This window comes from Hyaena hyaena, unplaced genomic scaffold (assembly GCF_003009895.1).
Source record: "Hyaena hyaena isolate Hyena2069 unplaced genomic scaffold, ASM300989v1 scaffold_130, whole genome shotgun sequence".
Classification (NCBI taxonomy): Eukaryota; Metazoa; Chordata; class Mammalia; order Carnivora; family Hyaenidae; genus Hyaena; species Hyaena hyaena.
The window spans coordinates 1,483,188-1,507,603 of record NW_024080762.1 but is presented as its reverse complement, the minus strand read 5'-3'; the positions used below and the strand labels follow the sequence as shown (position 1 = coordinate 1,507,603).

Here is a 24,416-nt window from a genome sequence, read left to right as displayed (position 1 = left end):
CTTGCCCTCTCTGAGCCTGGGGCATGGCTGGAGACCAGATTCACCAGCATCTTGGCAGTTACCCATGACTTGGCACCTCTGCTGGCCTCTCACGGGCCTCTGGCTCAACCTCGCAGGGCTCAGAGAACGGACCTACTCTCCCTGCCCTTCAGCAAGGACCGAGGCGGGGAGACACTGGGGCAAGTATTTCCCTGAAGACGTGATGGAAAGGAGTGATGAAGGGGGCTGGTTCCAAAAACAGGATGGGGTTTTCCCCTGTGTGGTGCTGTGGGGGAGAATGGAATAATGAGTCTCACCTGATATATACAGATGAGGGGCAAGCAACGTCCCCCTCCCCCCCCCCCGCCCCTCCCAGAACCTGCAATGGGGAGAGAATGAAGAGACTGCTAGTCTGAGTTTACGGACTTGTCACCTACAGTCAGTCCCTCCAATTCCCATTTGGGTTTGTCTTATCATGGCTCTGTAATTAATAATTCCTGCTTGAATTGCTCCCTGATTAGCCTCTCGGGTGTCCGAGGAGGAAAAACGGACTATTTCTGACACCACTCACCCCGTCACCAGTGACTTTCCTGGCTACCGCTGACCTCTTCACTAAGGCCCCTCCCTCTACCTCACCTCCAAAGGCACTGTCTTAGCAGATGGGAGTCCCAGGGGGAACAGGCAGCGATCTGAGATACAGACAAGCTGTTCAGAACAGAGAAGGCCTTGGCAGAAATGGAGGAATCTCTAAGACAAAGCTACCACTGTGTCTACTCTTCCCATCCCCTCACCTCTCTTGTCTCCAAAGGTGTCAGAGAGAACCCCTTAGCCTGGTCGCTGCACTGTCCACCTTGGACACCTCTACCTTTTTCATGGAGCGAGGGAAGCCTCCCCAATGGCCTGCAGCATACTCATTTCCGGAGACATGCGCGAGCTCTGCCCTGCGGTGGCCCTATACCGTTGTGCCCAGCTGCCCGGCCTCGCAGCCCTGACAGGCTGCTATTGGTCATGGCCTCTCAGGCAGTCGGGCAGGGAGTACAGAGCAAGATCTCAAATCAAAGCCACCGACCTTCCCACCCACCCCCACCGCGGCCCCTACATCCCGCCTGGGGCACCTTAGAACGGTTTGAGCACACGAGGGGAAGACGCAGTACCACGTCTGTGACCACAGTGATCAAAGGCCCTGCTCCACCTGTCTCACCAGGAAGTGGCCGCTCAGGACACAGAACGCTGGACCTCTGCTCTCCTTCACAGCCCCTGCCACCGTCCTCTGCTGCAAGTATTGTATTGTCCTCCAGATTCAGCCAGCCTCCTCATGAGAGGCCAGAACTGGGCCTCAGCACAGGGCAGGAACATTCCTCTCTAGCTGGAATCCAGGTTACACGCCCTCCTCGCCTTGTTCATAGCTTCTCCCTCCTCTCCCCCCGCCCCCCAGTCTGCCCTTGGCCTGACAGGTGCCTGGCTCCCAGAACAGAGACTCGCAGGGGCCCAAGTGAGAGCACAGTATGCTGGGAGAGATCAGAGCCCCGCTGGTGGTTTGGGTTCGAGGCTCTGTCCCACTGCGGCAGAGAGCCACGTGACAGTTGAAGAGGTGCATTCCAGATACCAAAGCATGGCCTTTGTCCCTTGGGTGGCTCCTAGTCCTCTGCCTCTGGGCCAGGCTGTTTCCAAGGAACAAGTTAATTTTCTTTTTCCACTGAAGTGCTTGCCGAAGCTTAGTATACAGAATTTCTCAGCTGGTTCCAAGAATCTGGCTTTTTGTCCGAGTCCCCAAATTGTAGCAGCTTTGTAAACAGGAGGGATAAGAGTTAGGGGGAGGAGGAAGGATCTGGAATGTATTCCATCATATTCAGTCTCAGCGCAGCAGCAGCATAAACCATGGGGATCACTGGTGCAACCTTAGCACCCAGAACATTCTTCACGGAGAAGTGGGGACAAAGGCACGGTGGCTGTTACCTGCACACAGGAGAAGCACACATCAGCGAAAGGGCCTAAAAGGCAGGCAGACAGATCAGCAGAACCTTTCTCCCCCCATGAGAGTGGGACAGGGTGGGACCTGTGTATATCGCACACGCTGTCCAACCTTGCTTGGGACCATCAAGCCAGAGCAATGGCAGGGCCAAGTCCAACCAGGACAGCAAGCAGCCTGGCCGTAGCTATTGGCTCCTATCCTTCACCCTCAATCCCAGAGGCATTAGCAAGAGACAGGGCATCACCTGTGCCCAGGGACTGGGCCATCCCAATTCAGGGAGCGTAATTGCTGTTCCAGCCGGGAGATGCGGAATGCCAGATAGGATGAGGACATGACCAAGAAGCAGACCCTGGAGAGAGATGAGAAGGATATCTTACCCGGGAAAAGGGCATTTTTAGAGGCTCACCAGAAATAGGAGTGGGGACTAAGCTACTTCTGGTTGCAGTTGGGAGGAATTAGAGAAATCTTTGCCCTTCAGCTACCTTCGAGGCCTGGACATCTTTGTTCTGAGAGGCCCTGTGGGGGTCCTGAGACTTGTCCGCATGGAGGTGCCCTCAAAGCCCAGCAAGAATTCTAGGTAAACTGAGGCCACCCTCCCTCTGACTGGCCACCTTGGCCCCATGTCTCCGCTTCAAGACCACAGAGATCATCCCCTAAGGCGGCAGGCCCACATCCCCCCAGCAGGTGCTGAAGCCGACAGCCAGAACTCAGCCAGCAGAACCAGAGGACGGTCACGAGGTACGGTGAGGGGAAGCCAGGGGCTGGCTGTTCATGAAACACCCCACCATACTCACCGTTCTGCTGGCCAAGATTTACAGCCAAGTCTGGGGTTCCAAAAACTGCTCTAAAAGTGGGTAGCAGGAAGGCTGTGGCCCCCTCCCCTCGTCTATCTGATGGCCCTCTCCAATTCAGTCAGCCCTCCCCCTCCCCAATCCTCTGCAACTTTCCCTTTTTTCCATATCCTGCCAGCCTGAACCCTAAATTACAGGGTTGTGTGAATAAAAACTGGAGATATTTGGTCTTGCTTCAGAAGGGCCTGCAACGTAGCCTCCAGACCCCACCCAGGACTTTCAGTTGACCTGGGAACTTCCCACACACAGAGGCCCCTGCTCTAAACAGCCAGACACCCAGGTGAGCTTGACAACCCCCTGTCCCCCTGCCTCCGATATAGTCACCTACAGCACGAAGATGACCTTGAGGAGTTGGCAATCCCAGAGCCTCAGCTCCCCGTCGCTCCTGGGCTCCTCCTCCAGCTTCTCCTCCTCACAGACTGCATTCTCTGTGATAGGAGAGCAATTAGACATCTTCTGGGGGCAGGAAGCAGGAGCCCAGCCCAGCAAGGAGCATGCCCACCTTCCTCCCCCTCCCCCCATTCTCTGAAGCTACTTGGGCACTTGGCTTTCCCTTATGGATTTGAAGAAAGTAAGAAACAGCTTTAGTGCTGAGGCATAGGAGCACATGTACCCCAATGTTCATAGCAGCACTCTTAACAATATCTAAAACATGGAAAGAGCCTAAGTGTCCGTCAACGGACGAATGGATCAAGAAGATGTGGTTTATCTATACCATGGAATACTACATGGCTATGAGATATAATGAAATCTGGCCATGTGTAGCAACATGGATGGACCTTGAGGGTGTTATGCTGAGCGAAATAAGTCAGGCAGAGAAGGACATATATCATATGTTTGCATGTATAGGAGGATTAGGAGGAACTTGACGGAGGAACAAGGGGGAGAAGAAGGGCGGAAATGGTGGGGGAAAGGGAGAGAGGCAAACCATGAGAGACTCTTGAATGCTGACAAAAACTGAGGACTGATGGATGTGGGGGGGAGGGGCGGATGGGCATGGAGGAGGGCACTTTGGGATGAGCACTGAGTGTTATGTGGAAACTAATTTGACAATAAACTATTTGTAAAAAAAAAAAAAAAAGAAAAAAAAAGAAACAGCTTTAGGAAGAGCTGGCTGTGATTTTTCCTTTTTTTTTTTTTTTTAATGTTTTATTTATTTCTGAGAGAGAGAGAGATAGAGAGACAGCGTGAACAGGGGAGGGTCAGAGAGAGAGGGAGACACAGAATCTGAAGCAGGCTCCAGGCTCTGAGCTAGCTGTGAGCACAGAGTCTGACGCGGGGCTCGAACCCACGAACCGTGGGATCATGACCTCAGCCGAAGTCGGACGCTTAACTGACTGAGCCACCCAGGCGCCCCATGTGATTTTTCCTTTTTGCAGAAGTAAGGGGAGGAAAAGCCTGGTCTTCACAAACAGTGGTCATGGACAAGCCCCCTGAGCTCACCAGAGCCTGGAGGCTTCCTGGAGGGAAAGAAACTGTCAGTGGAGCCCATGGATGCCTGAGGGATACAAGGGATGTTGTCTGGGAGGGACAGGGACCTGGAGGCAGGGCACACTTTTCTCCACTTCATTTCAGGGATGAGGACTTCCTGTAGAGAAGGCAGAAGAAATTGTCTGTGACCCTTGGGATCTCACTTGTCCTAAGGGCCCACATTAGGTTTATGACACCTTCTCCGGATATTACCAACAGGGAATCCTAGTGAGCATGATGTCAGGTACCCAGAAGGGGGGAAGTCATTACCACAGCAGCCACGTGTCTCTCTTCTCTGCTCCCTTAAGACTGTTAGTACAGAACCAGCCTGGGATCTAAGACATGAGCTAACCCAGGTATGTGCTCATATCTGCTGAGTCCAAGAAAGCTCAGCACAATATAATTTAGATGGGACAATTCCTTCTAATCTGGGCTCTAACCCTAAGGACATCACTGGCCTTGGCAGGGGGTACTTGGAGTCCCCATCAACAAAAATGGGAACATCACCTTCTATTGCCTGCATTAGTAGTATGCATATTGTATGCTTGGCTAAATGCTTAATGATTAGTGAAGGAGGCTTCAAACACCCCGGGGTCATTTCCATCCCCATCACTGTTCTCTCTAGAAACTCGGCTCTGCCTACCCAGAACCTCAGCAGCAAAGGAAACTGCTGGAGCCTCAGCAAATCTCAAATGAGTCTGTCTGAGTTCTACAGAGATAGCCTTTGGAGTTCTTCCCTGAGGATAACTCTATCCCCTGGAAGGCCCTCTAGACCCTCTAGGTCTGCACAGCAGTGGGACCCGCCTGGGCAGTGCTCTGGGGGCTGGACATCTGTTCTGCTCAGAAAGTCCGCGGAGCTGCCCAGGGTCTACTGGCTCTACATGGTATGGGGCATGGCAGGTGTGGGGGACCCCTGGCATAGCATGGTCACTGGCTCTTGAACCTGGAGCCCCATTTCTGCATTGTAGACCCTCCTGGGAGGCCCTGAAGCCTCGGGGCCATAGGCTCTGCCACACTAGCAGCTGCTGCTCCCAGCCCCAGCTCTCACCAGAGACTCGCACTCGGGTTCCTCTGGAAATTCTCTTACACTCAGGCTCTTCTTGCTGGAAGGCTGAGGAAGAAAGGGAGCAGGGGTCACTTGTCCATTTGGAACAGCCGAGGCCAGGGGTGAAGAGGTGTTAGTACTCTCCAAGAGAGCTTTACCTCCACATAAGCCGCCTTGGGTCAGATGGAGCCTCACTCCCAGAGTTTTCAGGGGCTAGTGCTGGAGCAGAGCGCAGATCCAAGGCAATGTACTTCCCCAAGCTCCTGCCCCTCCCCACTTCCTCACCGTGGGCCAGAGAGAGCTGTAGGCATACTGGGAAGCAGCCACATGCCTCTGTCTATACACCAAGGAAGCACAATGAGGCCATATACATGGGGACACACATGGGCCACTGGCCTCAAAGACACATGCTCACAAGCATAGACACCCAGTCCAAGGACTAGGTTCAGATACACTGGGCCTGAGCCTCTTACTCCCCTCTCCCTGCCCTTGGTCCTTGTATCAGAGAGATGGGCCAACTACTCCCAACAGCCTGTCCCAAGACCTCAGTCTCCCTCGACCAGCTCCTGCCCCTGAGCTCCATACCTGTAGGTGTGTGCAGACCCTCCTCAGCATGTCATACACACTGTCCCGGGAAAGCAGTGACACAAAGACATACTGGGACCCAGAGAGAAAACAGAAAAGGGAGGGGTAAGTACAGGCTGGGGTGAGTGCCAGAGTCAGGATCCTGGGGCTGGGTTGGGGAAATTAACAAGGGATGGCTGGCCCAGAGACTCACTGACCTTCTGGCTGGTGTTGGTGGTGATGGCCAGGCCATTGGGAAGGAGCCGGGCCATCTTGTGTTTTTTGATCATTTGGACAGACACCACAGGAATGACCACCTGAGTGGGGAGAGGTGTGCTTCACTCAGGATTTACCCCAAAAGACACGGTCCCTTTGCTTCCTGCATAGGGCCCCAGCCACAAATGGCAGTCAGCCAAGCATAGACACCGTGGAGAAGCCTGGCCCTATGCGGGAGACTATCTGAACCATCCACTTTCTCTTGCAGGTTCCCCTTGCAGTCGTTCTACCGACCTGCCCCAGCCTTGACAGCACACGCCGCTCCGGGCTCTCATCCTATTATCCAGGTGGCCAAAGATGGTTGCTCTGGTGAATCCCATACTCCAGTAATGGAGTCCCCTGAGCTACCACCTGGCACAGGTATGGCTCCCCTTAAGCGTGGCATCACACTCTGCTTCTTAAGGCATTTCGGAGGTACCCACGGGCAGAATAAATTGGCTCTGAGCTGTTCAGGCTGGCTCAGGCCAGATGGGGAGTCTAGTCTGGCGCCCCTCCCCAGACACCAGGTCGGATGCCTTGCAGTGAGAGGCCCTCATGCCTGCAAGGGAGGGGCCTATATCTTCCCTGCCTGGGACCTCATGGGCCCATTGCGGCCCCTTATAATAACCACTTATTACTACCTTGATATCCTTGCCAAAGAGGCTGGCATGGAAGCAGAGCCAGTTAGGGGAGATGTAGAGCCGGCCCTGGAGAAGGAGGTCTCTCTGGAGGGCACAGGAACACACTGGGAAGTCACAGGAAAGAAGACTGCCATGAGCAAGGCCAACCCAGAAGCTCCAGGGGCTGGGTCCTACACTCAGGAGTCCAGAGCCCAGCCTCAGGGACTGCCTTCCTCAGAATCCCCCTTCCCGACCCCGGGCCCCAAACCACTCATTCCACCAGCACCCTGAGTCCTTCCTGAGAGTCCTGGCGGCCCCACCCTACCCCACCAAACTGCTAGAGGTTCCCTCTTTTGCCACCCATGCCTCACAGGGTTCCCCGAGCCTGGATTCTTGCTCCCTCAGGCAGAACTCCCTGCCCTGCCCTGCCCTGCCCTGCCCTGCCCTGCCCTGCCCTGGACTGAGGGTCTCGACTGTGCAAAGGCTCCGACATGCTCACTGAGAGGCCTGAGCAGGAAAGAACAGTCATTGATAAGAGCAGAACAAAAACAAGATTTGGAAGCCCTGACATTGCCTCGAGAAAACTTTCATAAATTCCATTTCATGTCCCAAATCTACCCAGTCTTCTCATACTTTTGAAGAAAACAGGCCCAACCACATCCAAAGGGCAGCCAGTTCCCACATCGAAATTGTGCCTTGGAGGCTCCGGAGGAGAGGACCTGGGCCTCAGGCCCCCTAGGCACCTGTCCAGCCACACGAGGGAGACAGCTCACCTTTGAGAACCACCTCCTCCAAGGGGATGTCCTTAAACAGCTTGTGGTATTGCTGGTTGTATTTACTCAGTAGTGTCTGCAAACACACGAGCTGGGGCTGAGAAGTCCTGGGGGATCAGACCACCAAAGGGGCCCCGGCACCAGCCACCGGGAAATAATGCCACGCGGGCAGGGGCTCTGGTATGCAGCAGTCAGTAAGCAGCCAGTGGGGGTAAAAGGCTGAGTCCCAAGCACAGCTTGTCTCTTGGTGACGGTAGGTCCTGATGGGCGGCCTATGACGGGAGGGGGACACACCACCCCCACCCAGGAGGGGACACTCACTCAGGTTGCCCCTGGTGACAAGCCTGGTGGCCAAGGAGCCAACGGTCACTGAATTCAGGCAGCCCTGGGCCCCTCCCTTGGAGGGCAGTGAAAAGTCAGCCTCCACACACTTACCCCTTCTCGGCCACACTTCTTGATCTCTTCACCCTTCAAGCCTTCTGGCCAGTGCAGACTGCAAAGGAGACATTCCGTTCCAGAGACAAGAAACCCTCAGAACGAGTTCTGCCCATACATCCTCAGAGCCCGGTCTGCCCTGGCTTCGAGCCAGAAGCTTGGGGCAGAGACTGAAGACCTGAGGCCCTTTCCTAGGAGCCACCGAAAAGTGATAAGCAACAGCGAGCATGCAGCTCAACTCTGGGGAAGGGCTGCGAGCCCTCCTCCCAGACAGCTGTGGGTAGCGCACCTCCCCCCCCCCCAGGCCCCCACCGGAGGTACGCTCAGCCTGAGCCTCCACCTCCCGGAGATGCTTAGGAGCCTCCCGCCCCCAAGTGTCCAAAACCCTCTCCCACTTCTCTGGCCAAAGGATAAGCAGAGGAGCAGACCCAGGGGTAAATGAGTAGGAGACACGGGGATGGAGACCAGTTTGGGGAGCGGGGTGAGGTGGCGATGTCAGACTCACAGCTCCGGGGCCTGGCCACGGGCCATGATCCCAGCCGGACTGCCCTCCTGGAAGCCTCCTCCGGTAGCCTGGAGCTCAGCAGACTCACCTGACCTGATGGAGGCTACCAAGGCTGAGGGAGAGGGGGTGGTGCTGGAACGCAAACTTCTGCCCTGGCCAGGTTGGCCTGAGGACAGGTGGGCAGGGAGGAGGCTGGTAACCTGAGAAGCCTAGACTCTGCTAGGTCCCCGGGTGCTGGGACAGGCCTGGGAATGGGAGGAAGAGGTCGGGGCGGCCTGTGCCCAACCTAACACCTGCCGCAAGGTCCCCTTTCTAACTTTTCTTTAACCCCTTATGCCCCTTTCTTTGCTTTCTGTTAAGTTTGTAGTTAAATTCCAGTTAGTTAGCACAGTGTAATATTCGTTTCAGGTGTACCATACAGTGATTCAGCACCTCCATACATCACCCGGGGCTCATCCCAGCAAGTGCACGCCTTACTCCCCATCACATATTTCTCCCAGCCCCCCAGCCTCCTCTCCGCCGGTAACCATCAGTTTATTCTCTGTAGTTAAGGGCAGGTGTCTTAGTTTGCCTCTCTCTTTCTCTCTCTCTCTCTTTCCTTTCCCCCTTTGTTCGTTTGTTTTGCTTCTTAAATTCCACATGTGAGTGAAATCATATGGTATTTGTCTTTCTCTGACTGAGTTACTTTGCTTAGCATGATACACCTTAGCTCCATCCACGTCATTGCAAATGGCAAGATTTCATTCTTTTTTATTTGCTCTGGTCTTTAAGGTCCTCCTGAGGGCCTCCCACCCCTAATCGATATGAATATCTGACCGGTGGAAAGGGGCCTCACCTGGAGTTCAGGGGTGCCTGAACCCTGGCTAGTTTCTCTGTGCAGGACACAGGGCTCTTCGGAGAAGCTGTCTTTCCATGCATCTGCTGGTTGCTAAGGAGAAACAGTCCCACGTTAGCGAGGGTGGCTCTGTGGGGACGCCTTTCCCTACCAGCTTCACCATTCCCAGGGCAGCTCTTCCGCCCCTACCCCAGACCCGCCCTGCTATTCAGGGTGGGGCTGAAGCTGTCACAGTCTAGAGGCAGCAGCTCAGGCAGGAGTCCTCTGGTCCCTGACAGAGGGGACAACCCCACAGGCCATCTTTCCTGCAAGACTGCGGGTCAGTTTATGCCTGGGCGGGAAGGAAAATCAGCCTGGCTTAGGGGAGCACCCGGCAGCGAAGGCTCGGGCCCCGGCCCTGAGAAAGCACATCGGGAAGGAGGACTCTAAGACTTGCTCGTGGCTGAAAGCAGCAGTTCCTGAGGTGCCCGGGCAGCATCACCCATAAGCCCTCAGCGTCTGGGAAAGGAGGCTGAGCACAGGAGGCCTTAGCAGAGCTGAGGATCTGGTGCCACTAATGGTGTGGGAGGGGCTCTAGTCAGCCCACAGGTGACCTGGGGCTGGGGGTGGAGGGGAGCAGCCCCACACCATGAAGTGGCTTTGGTGGCCTTCAAACAATCAGGGCACCTTGGCCCTGAGAGCCATACCGTTAAAAAATGTCCCAGAGAGAGGGCCCGGGAGGGAGGAGACATCATCTCCCCGGGCAGGTGGGCTCCCCAGTGGCTTTTGAGTTCATGCCTCTACTAAACAGATCCAAAGCATAGGATTTCCCCCTTCCTGCCCCTCCAGGGCACACAGTCAAACCAGCCCCCAACTGAGTGGGCCCAGAAGCGGACAGGAAGAGACGGTGGCCAGCAAGCAAGGCCATAACAGGGCATTATGGTGGTCACAAACAGGCAACAAGGTACTGGGCAGATGAGGGGCCTCTCAGCAGATAAGGAGCTGGAACCTGAGGCCTGCAATCACCAGCCCTTGGTCCTTCTCAGTTTTGTCATGGGCGCAAGTCAAAGGTCTCTTCTTCAAGAACAGAGTTAGCCGAGATCTGCCAAGACCCTCAGAGGTCATTCAGTCTGACCCCCTACCATCCTGTGTACAGATTAGGAAACTGAGCCCTGCCAAGGGACAGGCTATACCCAGTATCACACCGTGAAGGAAACCTCACAAAATCAGCCCATCCACAGCCACGTGGCCTGGTGATCTCTGCCCTTAGCCTTCTGGAGAATTTTGCTATGTACATGTCAACATATATTTCTTGAATCTTGCAAAGTGACAAGTTTTGCTAGTGATTTGACTCTTTTGACTCCCAAAGTTAATTTCTATATTTATTTGGTTCCATCACTTCACATTTCAAGAGGTCTCCCCCCTTCTTGACTTTGGGTATGCTCATCATAGAAAATGCGGGAAAGACAAACTATGATGAACATAATCACCGAGAAGCAAAAAGCCCTTAAAAAAATCACCCGAAGAAAAGATTTATGCATAGATATAGAATTTATGTAAGTAGAATTATACATTATAATACGTATGTCCTACTTTTGCTGCTTAACATGATTTTCCGAGAAATTCCCCGTGTCACCGTCCATGGCTGAGACAGAGTCTCAGAAGTGTGATCAGCGGGTGGAGAATGCCCATCTCCCAGGCTCTTTAGACTCACTCCCAAAGTGCTTCCATAGGTACTACTGATGACCACAACCATCAGTACTACATGAGGGTGCCTGTTTCCCTACATCCAGGCTACGTCCACCGGCTATTACCTTTTTCTCACTTTTGCAAAATTGATACACGGAAGTATGCTATTTTCATTTCTATTGCTGCTTACTGATAGGTTGAACAACCTTTCCCATATATACATATTAGCCACTGGAATTTCCATGTGTGAATTGTCTACGAGGGTCTCCACGTTTTTCTTATTGATTTGTATTAAATTCTTTTTTGAGAAAATTAAGCCTTAGTTTCTCATTGTTGCAAACACCTCCCCCAGTTTGGCATTTGCCTTTTGGTTTTGTCTGTGGTACTGTTCAGCTTTTGTGTGGTAGATGCCATCTAGGTCTTCCATCTCTCAGTTCCTCACTTGGTTTGAGTGCTTCGGTTGGAGAGGCCCCCGAGGCAGAGCATGTACAAGTCAAACCACGGAGCGCCTTGGGGAGCTTAGACCCTGCAGCTTGTGAGCATGCTGGGCCACAAGGAAAGAGAAGGATATGGAGCCCGCTCTAAGGAGCCCACTCTAACCTGGAGGCCCAGGGATAGAGTGAGACCCCAAGAAGGACCTTGGCCATGGTCTCAGAGGCAGGGGGCCTGTCACTCAGGCACTGGGAAGGGTGATTCAAGCTATCAGGGCTGCAGGATCCCAGAAGGCAGACGGAGTGAGAGTCACAGAAAGGCTCCTAGAGAAAAGGAAGCCCAACCTTACGAACTGGGTAAGACTATCGTCCTGCAAAAGTTCCAAAATCCAACTTTGTGTTCATGATCATTCCTCTGTGTGGCTTCTAAACTGAACTCATCCTTAGGTCCCGTGTGTCTTGCTCAGGGAGGGGAGCCTGCCCTCGGCCCTCCCCCAGCCTCGTGAGGAGCCCCTGTCGCAGACACGGCACTCCAATCCTGTTCTCCCTCTCAGCTCTTGTCACACTGGATCAGTGCTGGAACTGCTCGTCTCCGCGGGGTCCAGGGTGGCAGGGACTCTGCCTCCTCCCTCCCTGAAGGCCCCAAGCTGGGTGCGAGGCCGGCGTGCAGCAGACACAGGCGACGTGTTGGAGGAATGACAGCGCAGGGTCAGTAAGCGAGGCTGAAGGAGAAACGGACCGTGAGAGAAACAAAAGAAGGCTGTGAACTCCCCACAGCATCTCCAGGAAGAAAAGAACGGTGGTAAAACACAGTCACTGGGGCGCGGAGGAAATGACTTTCAAGTTTCTTTAAACTTAAAAGCAACTCCTTTACTCACGATGAACATGACGGTTACAAGCCGTTCCTACCTGTCCGTCTGTTAAGACCGGTGCCTCCTGGCTGTCCTCATAATGCTCCTGATACAGAGACTCTGCCTGTGGCCGAGATGCATGCTTTTCAAAATGATCAAGTCAGACTTTCTACTATTTAGCCTACAGTGTTTAGATGAGTAAAAGTAAAGAAATAGCAAAATCGGATGCAAGGGTAGGTCTAGGGCAGAGTGGTCACCATCGAGACCAGTCGGGTCGGGGAGCACCCAAGGACCAGCTGGGCCCTGCTACAGAAGGTCAGGAAGGAGGCTTCAAGAGCAGGAAGCTGGAGAACGGGGACCAGCCGCGGTCCCCCCGCTCTCCTGGCAGCCTCTGCGCGTCCCTCACGGACCTCCTCCGGCCAGTGCTCCTACTCTGTGGGTCGTGAACTAACCCTCTCGCCCATCAAGTCCCACCCCTACCTCCACATGCGGACTGTGGGGTAACATCGGGGGTCCTCAAATTCATGTCTGTTTTTTCCTATCAAAGCCACACCAAAAAAATATCATTATTGTCATCAAGGGGATGCAGCAGGGAGGCCCAATATTTTGGACATGAGAGGGGGTGGAAGAGGTTGGGGAACCCCTCAGATGAGTCCTTTTCACCCTCCTGAGCCCGGTCCCAGGGCAGGATGCCTCTGCAGAGGACACAGCAGCTGCTTGCCCTACACGCAAGCCGTCCTTCATTCCCTCCACAGTCGCTCACTGAGTTCATCACCCCAGGAGCCCAGGGTGGGGCTCCTGAAAGATCAGGGTGGGAGCTAGCACTGGGGGATGTCGGCAGAGCAGCCAGTCAAGAAAGGCGGGGGGGTGGTGGGGGGGGAGGGGCACAGAGAGGGCAGGAGAGGGACAGAGAGACAATGAGGGAACCCAGAGGTGCAAGAGTGGAGCTGCCTCCCCCAGAACTCATGGACCAGGTCTCACAGGACACCTGACATGTTCATACTCTGCTCTGGAAGCTTCCTCCAGGCTCGAAAGGCTCCCACCGGGCAGATACTCCCAAATCGAAACCTCTAAATCTCTGACCTTGACACCTCCTCCCCTCCTGAGCTTCAGTCTGTGTCATCCCCCCAAACCCGCTTTCTTCGGAGCACCCAGTATCCCCGAAAGGCTCCTTCCTCCATGGTTACCCAAGCCAGAAGCCTCAGCTCATTCTCCTGCCCACCCCGCACAGCACTCAGTCCCCAAGGGCCCAAGAGCCTGTCCCTGCTGAACCCCACGCCACGACACCACCTCCTCTGTCCATTCCTGCTGCACCAGCCAGCCCCGGCCACCATCACCCTTTCCCTGGGCGTTGGCAGCAGCCTCCTCACCATGCCTGGCCCTCCCCCGCACCCGTACTGCCAACAGAGCCACGTGGGGCCCCCCCGACCTGATCCTGCCGCTCCGCTGCTGATTCCACCTCCCTCTCGCCTCCTCCGCTGGCCTCCTTCCCTTCGCAGCCTCACTCCTGGGGCTCACCTGAGTCCAGCTTCCTTGCCGCAGCAGCCCTCCACACCTGCAGTCCCTTCCCATGCTTGCCCGCCTGGGGAATTCCACTCATCTCTCAAGCCCCGGTCAAATGTCACCTCCTCCATGAAGCCCTCCCTGGTTCCCCCCTGCAGAGCTGGTCAGTCCCTCGTCTGTGGTCCCTTGTCCCCTCTGTCCTTGCTGTGCTGTCTCAGCACCTACCACACCAGACTGTGCTTGTCTGTTTACACATCCAGCTGTCCCCCAGTTGCCTCTGAGCTGCACCAGGGGTGTTCTTATACATCTCTGTGTCCCCGGCACACAGCAGGCACCCGGTGCTTGCTACCACCGCGAGGGAAGGAGACAGAGAGAGAGAGATGGTGACGCTCCAAGAGGGAAGAGGGGAGGGATAAAGCGAGGCAGAAGGGGAAGAAAGGCACACGGAATGGAGCAGCGGGGGTCACCTGCAGACCCGTCCCTTCTTCTGGGAGCCTCGCCGGGAGCAGGCAGGCAGCACTGGCCCGGCACCACCAGGCGCGCAGTCCAGGCTCGCTGACTGATCAAAGGGGGAGCTCAGGTGGGAGGCAGACAAAAGAAAAGGATAAGGTGGCTCGGAAGGGATGGGACATGGTCTTCGCAGAAAGCACAGGCCCGACCCCTCAGGCCTCCACTGCCGTGTTCCCTGGACTGCACGCCCCTGGGCTGCCACGTGCCCACACTCAAGCCTCCCCAGCCCCAGGGGAAGCCTCCCAGCCCGGCAGCAGGAGTACCCGGCCCCGCTGAAGCAGAAAGCCAGGCCTCGCAGCCTGAGCCAGCTGGGCCTGCAAGGTCACGGGCCGGTTCCCTGGGGCAACTCGGGGGAGTCTCCGAGCTGGAGCTGACTTCTCGTGGACATTTGAGATATTCGAGCATCCTGTGGGGCCCGCCAGCCCTGCTCCAGGCCGGGCCAGCCGCCAGGACGCTGGGCGCCGTCACCTCCGAGAAGACAGCTCTTCCAAACAAAACACACACCTTAGCAACACGTCCCTGAAAGCACAAACCCACAGATCACAGAGATGGCGCATCTACATCGACCTCTCGCTTAGCACACAGCTCACCGCCTTCGTCACGGAGAAGGGAGGCCATCCCGTCAAGTCTAACGTGCAGCCTGCTGGGGACACATTAGCATCACATGTAGAGCTTTTTAAGAAAACAAACCAAAGAATGATGCCTGAGCCCTGTCTCAGACCAATCAAATCTGAGTCTCTGGGGGGAGCGTGTAGGTAACTACGTATTTTCGACTTCTTATTGAACTACAGTTTACGTATAGAAAAGCAGACGTAGGAGGGACGCCTGGGTGGCAAAACATCCGACTCTCGATTTCGGCTCAGGTCATGATCTCACAGTTTGTGAGATGGAGCCTTACGTCAGGCTCCGGGATGACAGCTCAGAGCCTGCTTGGGATTCTCTCTCTTTGTGCCTCCCCTGCTTGCTATCTCTCTCTCACTCATCATAAATAAATAAACTTTTTTTAAAAAGTGTACATCAAATAAATGTACAATTCAACACATTTCACAAACAGAACATGCTTGGAAGCCAGCCCCCAGAACTTCTCCAGTCTCACCACCACCCACAAGCCACCAGCCACAAGCCACAAAGATAACCGTCACCTTGGCTTCCACAGCACAGGCTGTCTCTGCCTCTTCCTTTCAGACTTTCTATGAATGGAATCATGCCCTACGTACCCTTTAATGTGGCTGCTTTCACTCAGCAGTGCATCTGTGGGATTCGTCCGCAGTGTCGTGTGTAGCTGTTAACTGTGCATTTTCACCAATGTTTAGAACTCCATTACACGGACACACTACAACTGATGTATTCATTTTACTATATAGATGGGCATCTGGGCAATTTCCAGTTTTTGCCTGTTACAAAGTGTGGCCAGGGGCGCCTGGGTGGCTCAGTCGGTTAAGCGTCCGACTTCGGCTCAGGTCATGATCTCATGGTTCGTGGGTTCGAGCCCCGCATCAGTCTCTGTGCTGACTGCCAGCTCAGAGCCTGGAGCCTGTTTCAGATTCTGTATCTCCCTCTCTCTCTGACCCTCCCCTGCTCACACTGTCTCTCTCTCTCTCTCTCTCTCCCCCCCTCTCTCAGAAATAAAACAAACATTAAAAAAAAAAAGTGTGGCCAGGAACATTCCAGTACCTGTAGTGTGGACGCAAGTATTTGTTTCTCTGGGCAAACACTTAGGATTTGAATTGCTGTGTCATAAGTTAGGCATATGTTCAGTTTCAGGCTTTTAAAGGACCTCAGGTGATTTTATTAAAAAAATTGTTTTAACGTTGATTGTTTTTGAGAGACAAGGAGACAGAGTGTGAGTGGGGGAGGGGCAGAGAGAGAGGGAGACACAGAATCTGAAGCAGGCTCCAGGCCCCGAGCTGTCAGCACAGAGCCTGACTCAGGGCTTGAACCCACAAACCATGAGATCATGAGCTGAGCTGAAGTCGGACACGAAACCGACTGAGCCACCCAGGCGCCCCTTGGGTGATTTTAAATATGCAGCCAGTGTTTAGAAACTGCTGTGCATGAATCCTGCCCCCGCTTCTCTCCTTCTTGTGTGGCTCAGAGGGAGAAGCACGGCTCCTGGAATCCAGGGTCAATCCTCTCGCCTGAGCTCTGGATCTAGGGCCCTCGCCCTCCGGTGCCTTCACCCTGCCCCTCTGCAGTTCCAGGAAAAGCCTTGCCAAGGCAGGAATCACATTGTTAATAGTGATTTCCTTCATCTGGTAAGGTCACAGAGCACATTTACTAGCTCATGCCAAGGAAGTAAGAGCAACTTTCCGTGCGGCAGAGGCTGGCTCTGTGTCCTTCCCGAAGGCCTCCCAGGGCCACGGTCCTGACACACAGCCCAGAAACTGGTTGACAAGAGCTCTGCCAAAGGGAAACTGGAATAGTGTCGATTATCATCAGTACTCTAAGACTTGAAGATAGGGTGCCCTGGTGGCTCAGTCGGTGAAGCAGCTGATCCTTGATTTCGGCTCTGGTCATGATCTCACGGTGGGTTTGTGAGTTCGAGCCCCGAGTCGGGCTCTGTTCTCACAGTGCAGAGCCTGCTCCAGATCCTCTGTCTCCCTCTCCCTGCCCCTCCCCCACTCGCATTCTCTCTCTCTTTCTCAAAAATAAATAAATGTTAAAAAAGTATTATTTTTTTTTTATATTTTATTTATTTCTAGGAGAGAGAGAGAGACAGCGTGAGCAGGGGAGGGTCAGAGAGAGAGGGAGTCACAGACTCTGAAACAGGCTCCAGGCTCTGAGCTGGCAGTCAGCACAGAGCCCGACGCGGGGCTCGAACCCACGAACCGCGAGATCATGACCTGAGCGAAAGTTGGACGCTTAACCGACTAAGCCACCCAGGCGCCCCAAAAAATTATTTTTTTAAAATAAAAATTGGGGCATGTGGGTGGTTCAGTTGGTTGAGCGTCCAACACTTGATTTCAGCTCAGGTCACGATCTCGCACTTCATGAGTTCAAGCCCCACATTGGGCTCTGTGCGGACGGTGAGGAGCCTGCTTGGGATTCTGTCTCTCCCTCTCTTTCTGCCCCTCCTGAGTTCATGGTCTCTCTCTCTCTCTCTCAAATCAAATAAATGAATTTAAAAAGTTAAATAAAATAAAACTTGAAGATAAAAGGTAACCATCTTTTGCAAAAAATAGTTCTATTATTTCTTACACAGAAGTTGCCTCACTTTCTTTTCTTTTTTTAAAAAAAAAATTTAAATGTTTTATTTATTTCTGAGAGAGGGAGAGACAGCGTGAGCAGGGGAGGGTCAGAGAGAGAGGGAGATACAGAATCTGAAGCAGGCTCCAGGCTCTGAGCTGGCAGTCAGCACAGAGCCCGATGCGGGGCTCTAACCCACGAACTGTGAGGTCATGACCTGAGCCGAAGTCGAATGTTTAACCAACTGAGCCACCCAGGCGCCCCTCACTTTATCTTCTCAGCTGATATTCCTTATGTAGGACCACTGCTTTGCTGCTGTCTCTGCTGACAAGAAATGGGGAGAGAATCCCACACAGAATTCCATCCTGAGTGTAAGGGGGTGGCGTTCAGTGAACTGGGGGCCATACACTGGGTCCCAATCCAGGTGTCCCACTCAGCAGCCCCCGCAAAGGACTCAGGAGGGGCGGGCGGCCAGCACAGGCACAAACCCTTCCTCCCAGGGGCAGGCGTGAGAACGCCTAGGCCAGCAATGTGCTAATTTCCCTTTTACTCATTGCGGCAGCTTTGAAATGAGAGGGGATGTGGAGGGCCAGGCGCCCTGCTTCCCAAGATGTCACAGTCTGTACCAAGTGACCCTAGCTGCCCCCAGCAGAACCACGGTGTGCTCCAGACCCACACAAAGCCATATGTAAGTTGACCAGCAGCCTCTTCCGTGGAAAAGACGACTTTTGGCCCGATTCCGTTTCTAATGGATCCCAACGGGGACATATGAGATGAGAGGTGTAAACGGGCAGAGGGAAGTGTGCTGCAGGGACCCTGGAACACAACCTCCAGGTGCCCCCGGAGCTGGGTCTACAGCAAGGGAAGAGGGAGCCGAGAGCCGCAGGGGTGCATGGGCTGGGAGAGAGCAAAGGTCTGCTCCCCGTTTCTGCCCATTAATTTTCAATTCTGCAGCCGGTGTCCCAGCACTGCCTCTCCTGAAGTTTTCCCAGTAGACGGACAGTGGGAGAGACTGAAGGGGGTCTCTTGGCCTGAGATGGCCCTGCAGGGACCCCTCTGAGAAGCGGGGTTCTAGACCAGAACCCTTCCCCCCTCCCACCCCCCACCAAGCCTTTATCTTCTCTGCTCAAAGAACCAAACAAACTGGGAGAGCTAGTTGTTCAGGAGGAGATGTGAGCTAGCACAGCCGTCTGGGGGTGGCTGCGTCCAGCCTGAACAAGGACCCCTTTGAGCGCTGGCGCCAACAAGCACTCCTACCTACAGGGATCTCAGAACCCCCTGGGCCCTCCGCCCGATGGGAGCTGCGAGGGCCGAGAGCAAGCCTGGCCCCATCTCCCACTCTTGGCAGCCAAGACGCTGCCCACTGCCCAGGTCTGTCTTTGGAGCCCCAGCTAGTTAGCCAAGCCCTAATTAAAGGTTAAATGGATAAAGGGCTCCAATCCACTCTTCCCTGCTCCCTGAACTCCCCCCCAGGTGTGGGCCCTCCCAGCACACTAGAAAGGCCCAGGTCCTTACAGGGATGGAATTCAGGATCAAAATGCTGACTCCTTTTGGGCATTCAGGAGGAGTACTAATGAGCTGCCCTCCCAGCTCCGCCTGACTCCTGCTTAGCTAACCTGCTCCTGCGCAAGATGGGGACCCCCTCACTCTCATCCCGCGACACCTCCCTGAAGCCTGGCCAGCCGGTACCAGCCAGTACCCCTCCCACCTTGTCTCCACACACCATCTGCTCAGGTACCTTCATTGCTGTATGTGCTGTTTATGTGGCTGTCCCCCCACTAGACTGTCTTTCTTACTCCTCTCTCACCCTGGGGCCGCACACAGCTTCAGGAGTATAGTAAGTGCTCAACAACTGTGGACTGAAACAAACAAACACTCCCGGCTAAAAAAGCTCCTTTGTGTAGTTTGTTCGGCTGCACTGGGACCTTGGAACACAAGCACAAGAGCTGGAGTGAGAGCAAGTCACTTGAGTTTGCTTCTGGCTGCCCTTGACCTCCTGGGTGGCTCCCAGTCACCTTCCTCTGGGTCTGCTCCCCTACAAAATGGGCAAAATCCCCTCGCTGACCTGCAGATCTTCAGGGCTGCTGTGGGGATCCGAGAGCTCACGGCCTAGGCGGAGGGAGGGGGCCGGTTCTCACAGCCTTCTCCACTGAGCCTCGACCCCCCTGCCAGCCCCACTAAGAGCTCTGTGTCCCCTCAGGTCCCTTGAAGGATGCCTAGAGGTTCAGCTGCCCAAGGGAAGCAGAGACGGAGGCATGGCCCGGCCCCAAACGGCACCCCAAAGCTCCATACACGTCCCATATGACTGAATCTTTCCCCTGGGACTTCAGCCAGAGAGCCTCCATGGGCAGGGCCCTCTCTGCACCTGGGCCACACCCAGTGACTGTTCCCACCCGGGACGGGGGGTGGCGTGGGGGGCTGGAAGCTCTCCCACAACTTGGGCCCAGCCCTGTGCGGCATCCTTCCCCCTCCCTTCCTCCACCAAGGGTTTGAGGCCAGGAGTGGCTGCCCCCTTCCTGGCTAGAGCTCAAAGGCCTGCAGAGTGAGAGCAGTCACCGGGGCGACAGATGGGACAAAACAGCTGAACCACGGAAGCTCTGCTCCGGGGATGTCCAGGATTTCTCATGCAGCCCAGGCCACCGTGGAGCAGGCGGCTGGCTCGGCAGAGAGTAACCTGCCTGTAGCTGGCCTCACCCCCTGGTGCCCACTGCTGTGGCAGCATCTGTTTGAGCTGGCATCCCTGGACCTGGTCACAGACCACTTTTTCTTGGCCGGCCAGTTAGGGCCTGGCCATTTCCAGACAAGAAGCTGGTCATTCAGGTCTAAAAACAGACTTGCATTCATTAAGAAACAGAGCACCCCTGTGCTCCTGGTGGCCACCGTCGGCTGGGCCTGCCGAGGGAGGGCCCGCAGGCAGCCTCAGCCGCTCAGACGCCCCCACTCAAGGCTGCCAGGGGGCGTGGCTACCCCTGGGACAAGTCCGTTCTGTCCATCCACGGATGCCATCCAACGCACCCCATTCCAACCATCCTGTGACAGCCACCTCAGAACCCCTCTGGCTTCGTGCAGCCTCCAGGCTCTTCCCGGGCACAGGCAGGTTTGCAGGAGTCTTAGGGTCCTGAAAGAGCCTGGGTTTGGGGGCAGGAAGACAGAGAGGCAGGCCCGGAAGTACCTCTCACTGTTGAGGGGAATTCAAGAGGTCACACTCTCTCTCTGGACCTAGCTTCTCTCTACAAAGGGACAATAAAGCCTCACCCCCAGGAAGGAAAGCAAACGTTGTCTGAGGGAAGAACAAAGCAAAGCCAAGAACCGAGTGAACCGCAAATGGCCACCGACGCTTCTGTGATCGGAAGAACCCCTGTCCCAGGAGAGGCTGGCAGGATCGCTGTCCTCAAAGGGCCGCCAGCCTCTCTGCCTCCCTCCTACAAACACCTTAAATGTCTGCTATTTGCTCAGTTCTGTGTAAGTGCTGTGTATACTAAGAGGGATAAGGCAAACCACTATCCCCAAAATGCCTGGTGGGAGAGGCAGACATGAAGCAAATATTTATATAAATCAATACATAATTATAACTGTGTAATAAGGACCTCTATCAGGGAGTCCAGACTCCGTCCTGGAAAACAGGCAAGATTTCCCTAAGAAGCAGTGCCATTTTGGGGCGCCTGGGTGGCTTAGTCGGTTAAGCGTCCGACTTTCGCTTGGGTCATGATCTCGCGGTTCGTGGGTTCGAGCCCCGCGTCGGGCTCTGTGCTGACTGCCAGCTCAGAGCCTGGAGCCTGTTTCAGTCTGTGACTCCCTCTCTCTCTGACCCTCCCCTGCTCACACTGTCTCTCTCTCTCTCTCCTAGAAATAAAAAAAAAAAAAAAACATTTAAAAAAAAAAAAGAAGCAGTGCCATTTTGAGCTGATAGCCGATGGATGCTAATCAGATGGGGAGGATATTTGGAGGGAGTGAGATAGGAGTTATTGTAGAAGGTTTATGATGGATGTGCAAAGGCCCCGAGGCCAGAGGTGTGTAGCATGTATGAAGAACATAAACAGAGCCTTTATGTCTGGAGGGTGGAAGTAGTAAAATGGTGAGCAATGAGGCTGGAGAGGACAGCAGGGCTAGATCACTCAGGGTCCTGTGGACCCCAGGAAGGGTTTCTATCATTTTCTTAAAAGCAATGGGGAATCAGTAATGGGGAAATATATAATCAACTTTGTATCTTAAACAATCACTCTGAGGGGCACCTGGCTGCATCAGTCAGAAGAAGAGTATGTGTCTCTTGATCTCAGGGTCATGAGTTTGAGGGCATGAGTATGGGGGCATAGGGTGTAGAGATTACTTAAATTAAAAAATTAAAAAAGATCACTCTGACATATAGATTTGCTTCAAAGTAACCCAAAGGAGGTGGAGAAAGAGGAGTACAGGTGAATATCGAGGAAATAGGGACAAGCTTCTGTTGATGGTTATTGCAGCTGGGTGATGGATACATGGGTATCCACCCGACAATCTTTTCTTTTTTGTATACGTGTAAAATATTCCATGCAGACAAATCAGCTAGGAGACTGTATTCTATCAGAGAGGTGATGTCTCAGACTTAGTGGCAGTGGAGATGGAGGGCCAGGGATGGACTCAGGATGTATATTGCCAAATAAAAATCAGCCTGACTTGGTGACCCGATGGATATGGGATATAAGGAGGAAAGTGCCAAATACAACTGTAGATTTCTGGCTTAAGAAAAGAGGATACTACTCTGCTTTGCTGAGATGAAACAGTGAAAAATATGTTGGAAAAAGAGCATATTTGAAGGAAAGAATCATGAGTTCAGTCTCGAAGATGGGTGAGAAACATTTAAGTGGAGATGTCAAGCTATACATGAGTAGGGAGCTCAGGAGAAAGGTCAAGCCTCAAGGGATGAATTTCTGAGTTACTGGCCCATGAATGAATACAGGAGCTAGGAAGATCCCCCAGGGAAAGTGGATACACAAAGAAGAGAAGCTATCAACAAGGGTGCCAAAACCAAGTCAATAGGAGAAAGAGTAGTCTCTTCAACAAATGGTGCTGGGACAACTAGATATTCACATGCAAAAGAATTAACACGGACCCCCTATCGCACACTATATATAAAAATAAGCTCAAAAATGTCAGAGTTAACACAAGACGTTGAAAAGAAAATGAGGGTGGGAGCGCCAGGGTGGCTCAGTCGGTTAAGCGGTTAAGCGTCTGACTTCGCCTCAGGTCATGATCTCACGGTTGTTCGTGGGTTCAAGCCCTGCGTGGGGCTCAGTGCTGACAGCTAGCTCAGAGCCTGGAGCCTGCTTCAGATTCTGTGTCTCCCTCTCTCCCTGCCCCTCCCCCTGCTCGCACTCTGTCTCTCTGTCTCTGTCTCTCTCTCTCCCTCTCTCTCTCTCAAAAATAAATAAAAACATGAAAAGAAAGAAAACAAGTGTAAATCTTTGTGATCTTTGATTAGGCAACCTTCTCTTAAGATAGGACACAGAGAGCACAAGACAGAAGAAAAGACAAATTGAGCCTCACCAAAACTGCACACTTTTGTGCTGCTAATGATACCGTCAAGAAAGTGAAGGCAGCCCACAGAATGGGAGAAAGTATTTGCAAGTCGTATATCTGATAAGTGACTAATATCCTGAAAATATAAAGAACTCCGACTATCTTGAAAATATTTTACTAAGTTAAATAAGCCAGTTACCAAAGACAAATATGATTCCACTTATATGAAGTACCTAGAGTATCCAATTCAAAGAAACTGAGAGTGGAAAGGTGGTTGCCAGGGCCTGGAGGGAGGGGAAGATGGAGAGGTATTTAATGGCTATCTCAGTTTTGCAAGATGAAAAAGCTCTGGAGACTGGTTGGTTGCACAATGATATGAAGGTGCTTAACACCTACTGAACCGCACAAATGCATTTAGAAATGGTTAAGATGGTAAATGTTATGTTATGTTTTTCTTGACCACAATCAAAATAATTTTTTTAAAAAAGAACTCTTAAAATTGAACGATAAAGACAAATGACCCAACTAAAAACGGACAAATGTTTGAATACGCATTTTTCCAAAAGCAATGTTGAATGACCAATAAGTACATGAAAAGATGCTCAACATCCTTAGCCATCAGGGAAATGCAAATCAAAACCACAAATAGATACCGCCTCACACACACACTAGGAGAGCATAGGCAATATTGGATGTTGGTAGGCTGTGGAGAAATAGGAACCCTCATAGGTTGCTGGTGGGAATGTAAAATGGTACAGCTGCTTTGGAAAACAGTTTGGTGGCTCTTCAAATGGTTGACCGCAGAGTTATATAGCGCTCCTACGTATACACCCCAAGAGAACTGAAAACATGTCCACACAAATCTCGTACAAGAATGCTCACAGCGTTATGATAATTAGCCAAAAGATGGAAACAAGCCAAATACCCAACAAGTGATGAACAGATATACTGTGGCATATCCACACGATGGAATATTATGGAGTCATAAAAAGGAGTGAAGCATTGATACAAGCTGCGATCTGAACGAATCTTAAAAACATTCTAAGTGAAAGAAGCCAGTTACAAAAGGCCACGTACTGTATGAGTCCATGTACAGGAAATGTTGAGAACTGACAAATCCATAGAAACAGAAAGTAGTTTAGTGGTTGCCAAGGTGCTGGGGGGAAGGGGAAAGAAATGGGAAGTGACTAATGCTCACAGGATTTCTTTTTGGGGTGATGAGACTGTTCTGGAATTAGTGGTGATGGCTACACAACTTGGTGAATACATTAAAAGCCACTGAATTGTACACTTTAAAAGCGTGAATTCTATGGTATGTGAATTACATCTCAAGGAAGGGGAGAGGGAGGAGATCGATCCTGGACCTGAAGAGGCGCGGCATTAAAGATTGCACGGAGGAGTGTCCCGGGGGGAGGAGACTAGGAGAGAATGAGCCAAGAGGTAGAAAGAACGCCAGGGATACAGGCT

General features: G+C 53.1%; 1 protein-coding gene across 2 annotated transcripts in view; it reads right to left on the bottom strand.

Annotated features, from left to right (window-relative positions):
• Window positions 1–1,432: 1,432 nt before the first annotated feature.
• Window positions 1,433–24,416, bottom strand: part of GRAMD2A (GRAM domain containing 2A) — a 35,651-nt gene continuing 12,667 nt past the window's right edge. The window contains exons 2-12 of one of the 2 annotated variants that reach the window (XM_039237877.1): window positions 9,305–9,397; window positions 7,965–8,022; window positions 7,530–7,605; window positions 6,778–6,881; window positions 6,100–6,198; window positions 5,903–5,974; window positions 5,321–5,383; window positions 4,246–4,390; window positions 3,131–3,230; window positions 2,196–2,300; window positions 1,433–1,935 (exon numbers count right to left, since the gene is read on the bottom strand). In XM_039237877.1, the coding sequence (XP_039093808.1) occupies window positions 1,932–1,935; window positions 2,196–2,300; window positions 3,131–3,230; window positions 4,246–4,390; window positions 5,321–5,383; window positions 5,903–5,974; window positions 6,100–6,198; window positions 6,778–6,881; window positions 7,530–7,605; window positions 7,965–8,022; window positions 9,305–9,397 (919 nt within the window). In that variant the 3' untranslated portion in view covers window positions 1,433–1,931. Of the gene's footprint in view, window positions 1,936–2,191; window positions 2,301–3,130; window positions 3,231–4,245; window positions 4,391–5,320; window positions 5,384–5,902; window positions 5,975–6,099; window positions 6,199–6,777; window positions 6,882–7,529; window positions 7,606–7,964; window positions 8,023–9,304; window positions 9,398–24,416 lie in introns of those variants that run through there. The other variant, XM_039237878.1, reaches the window with a different exon arrangement.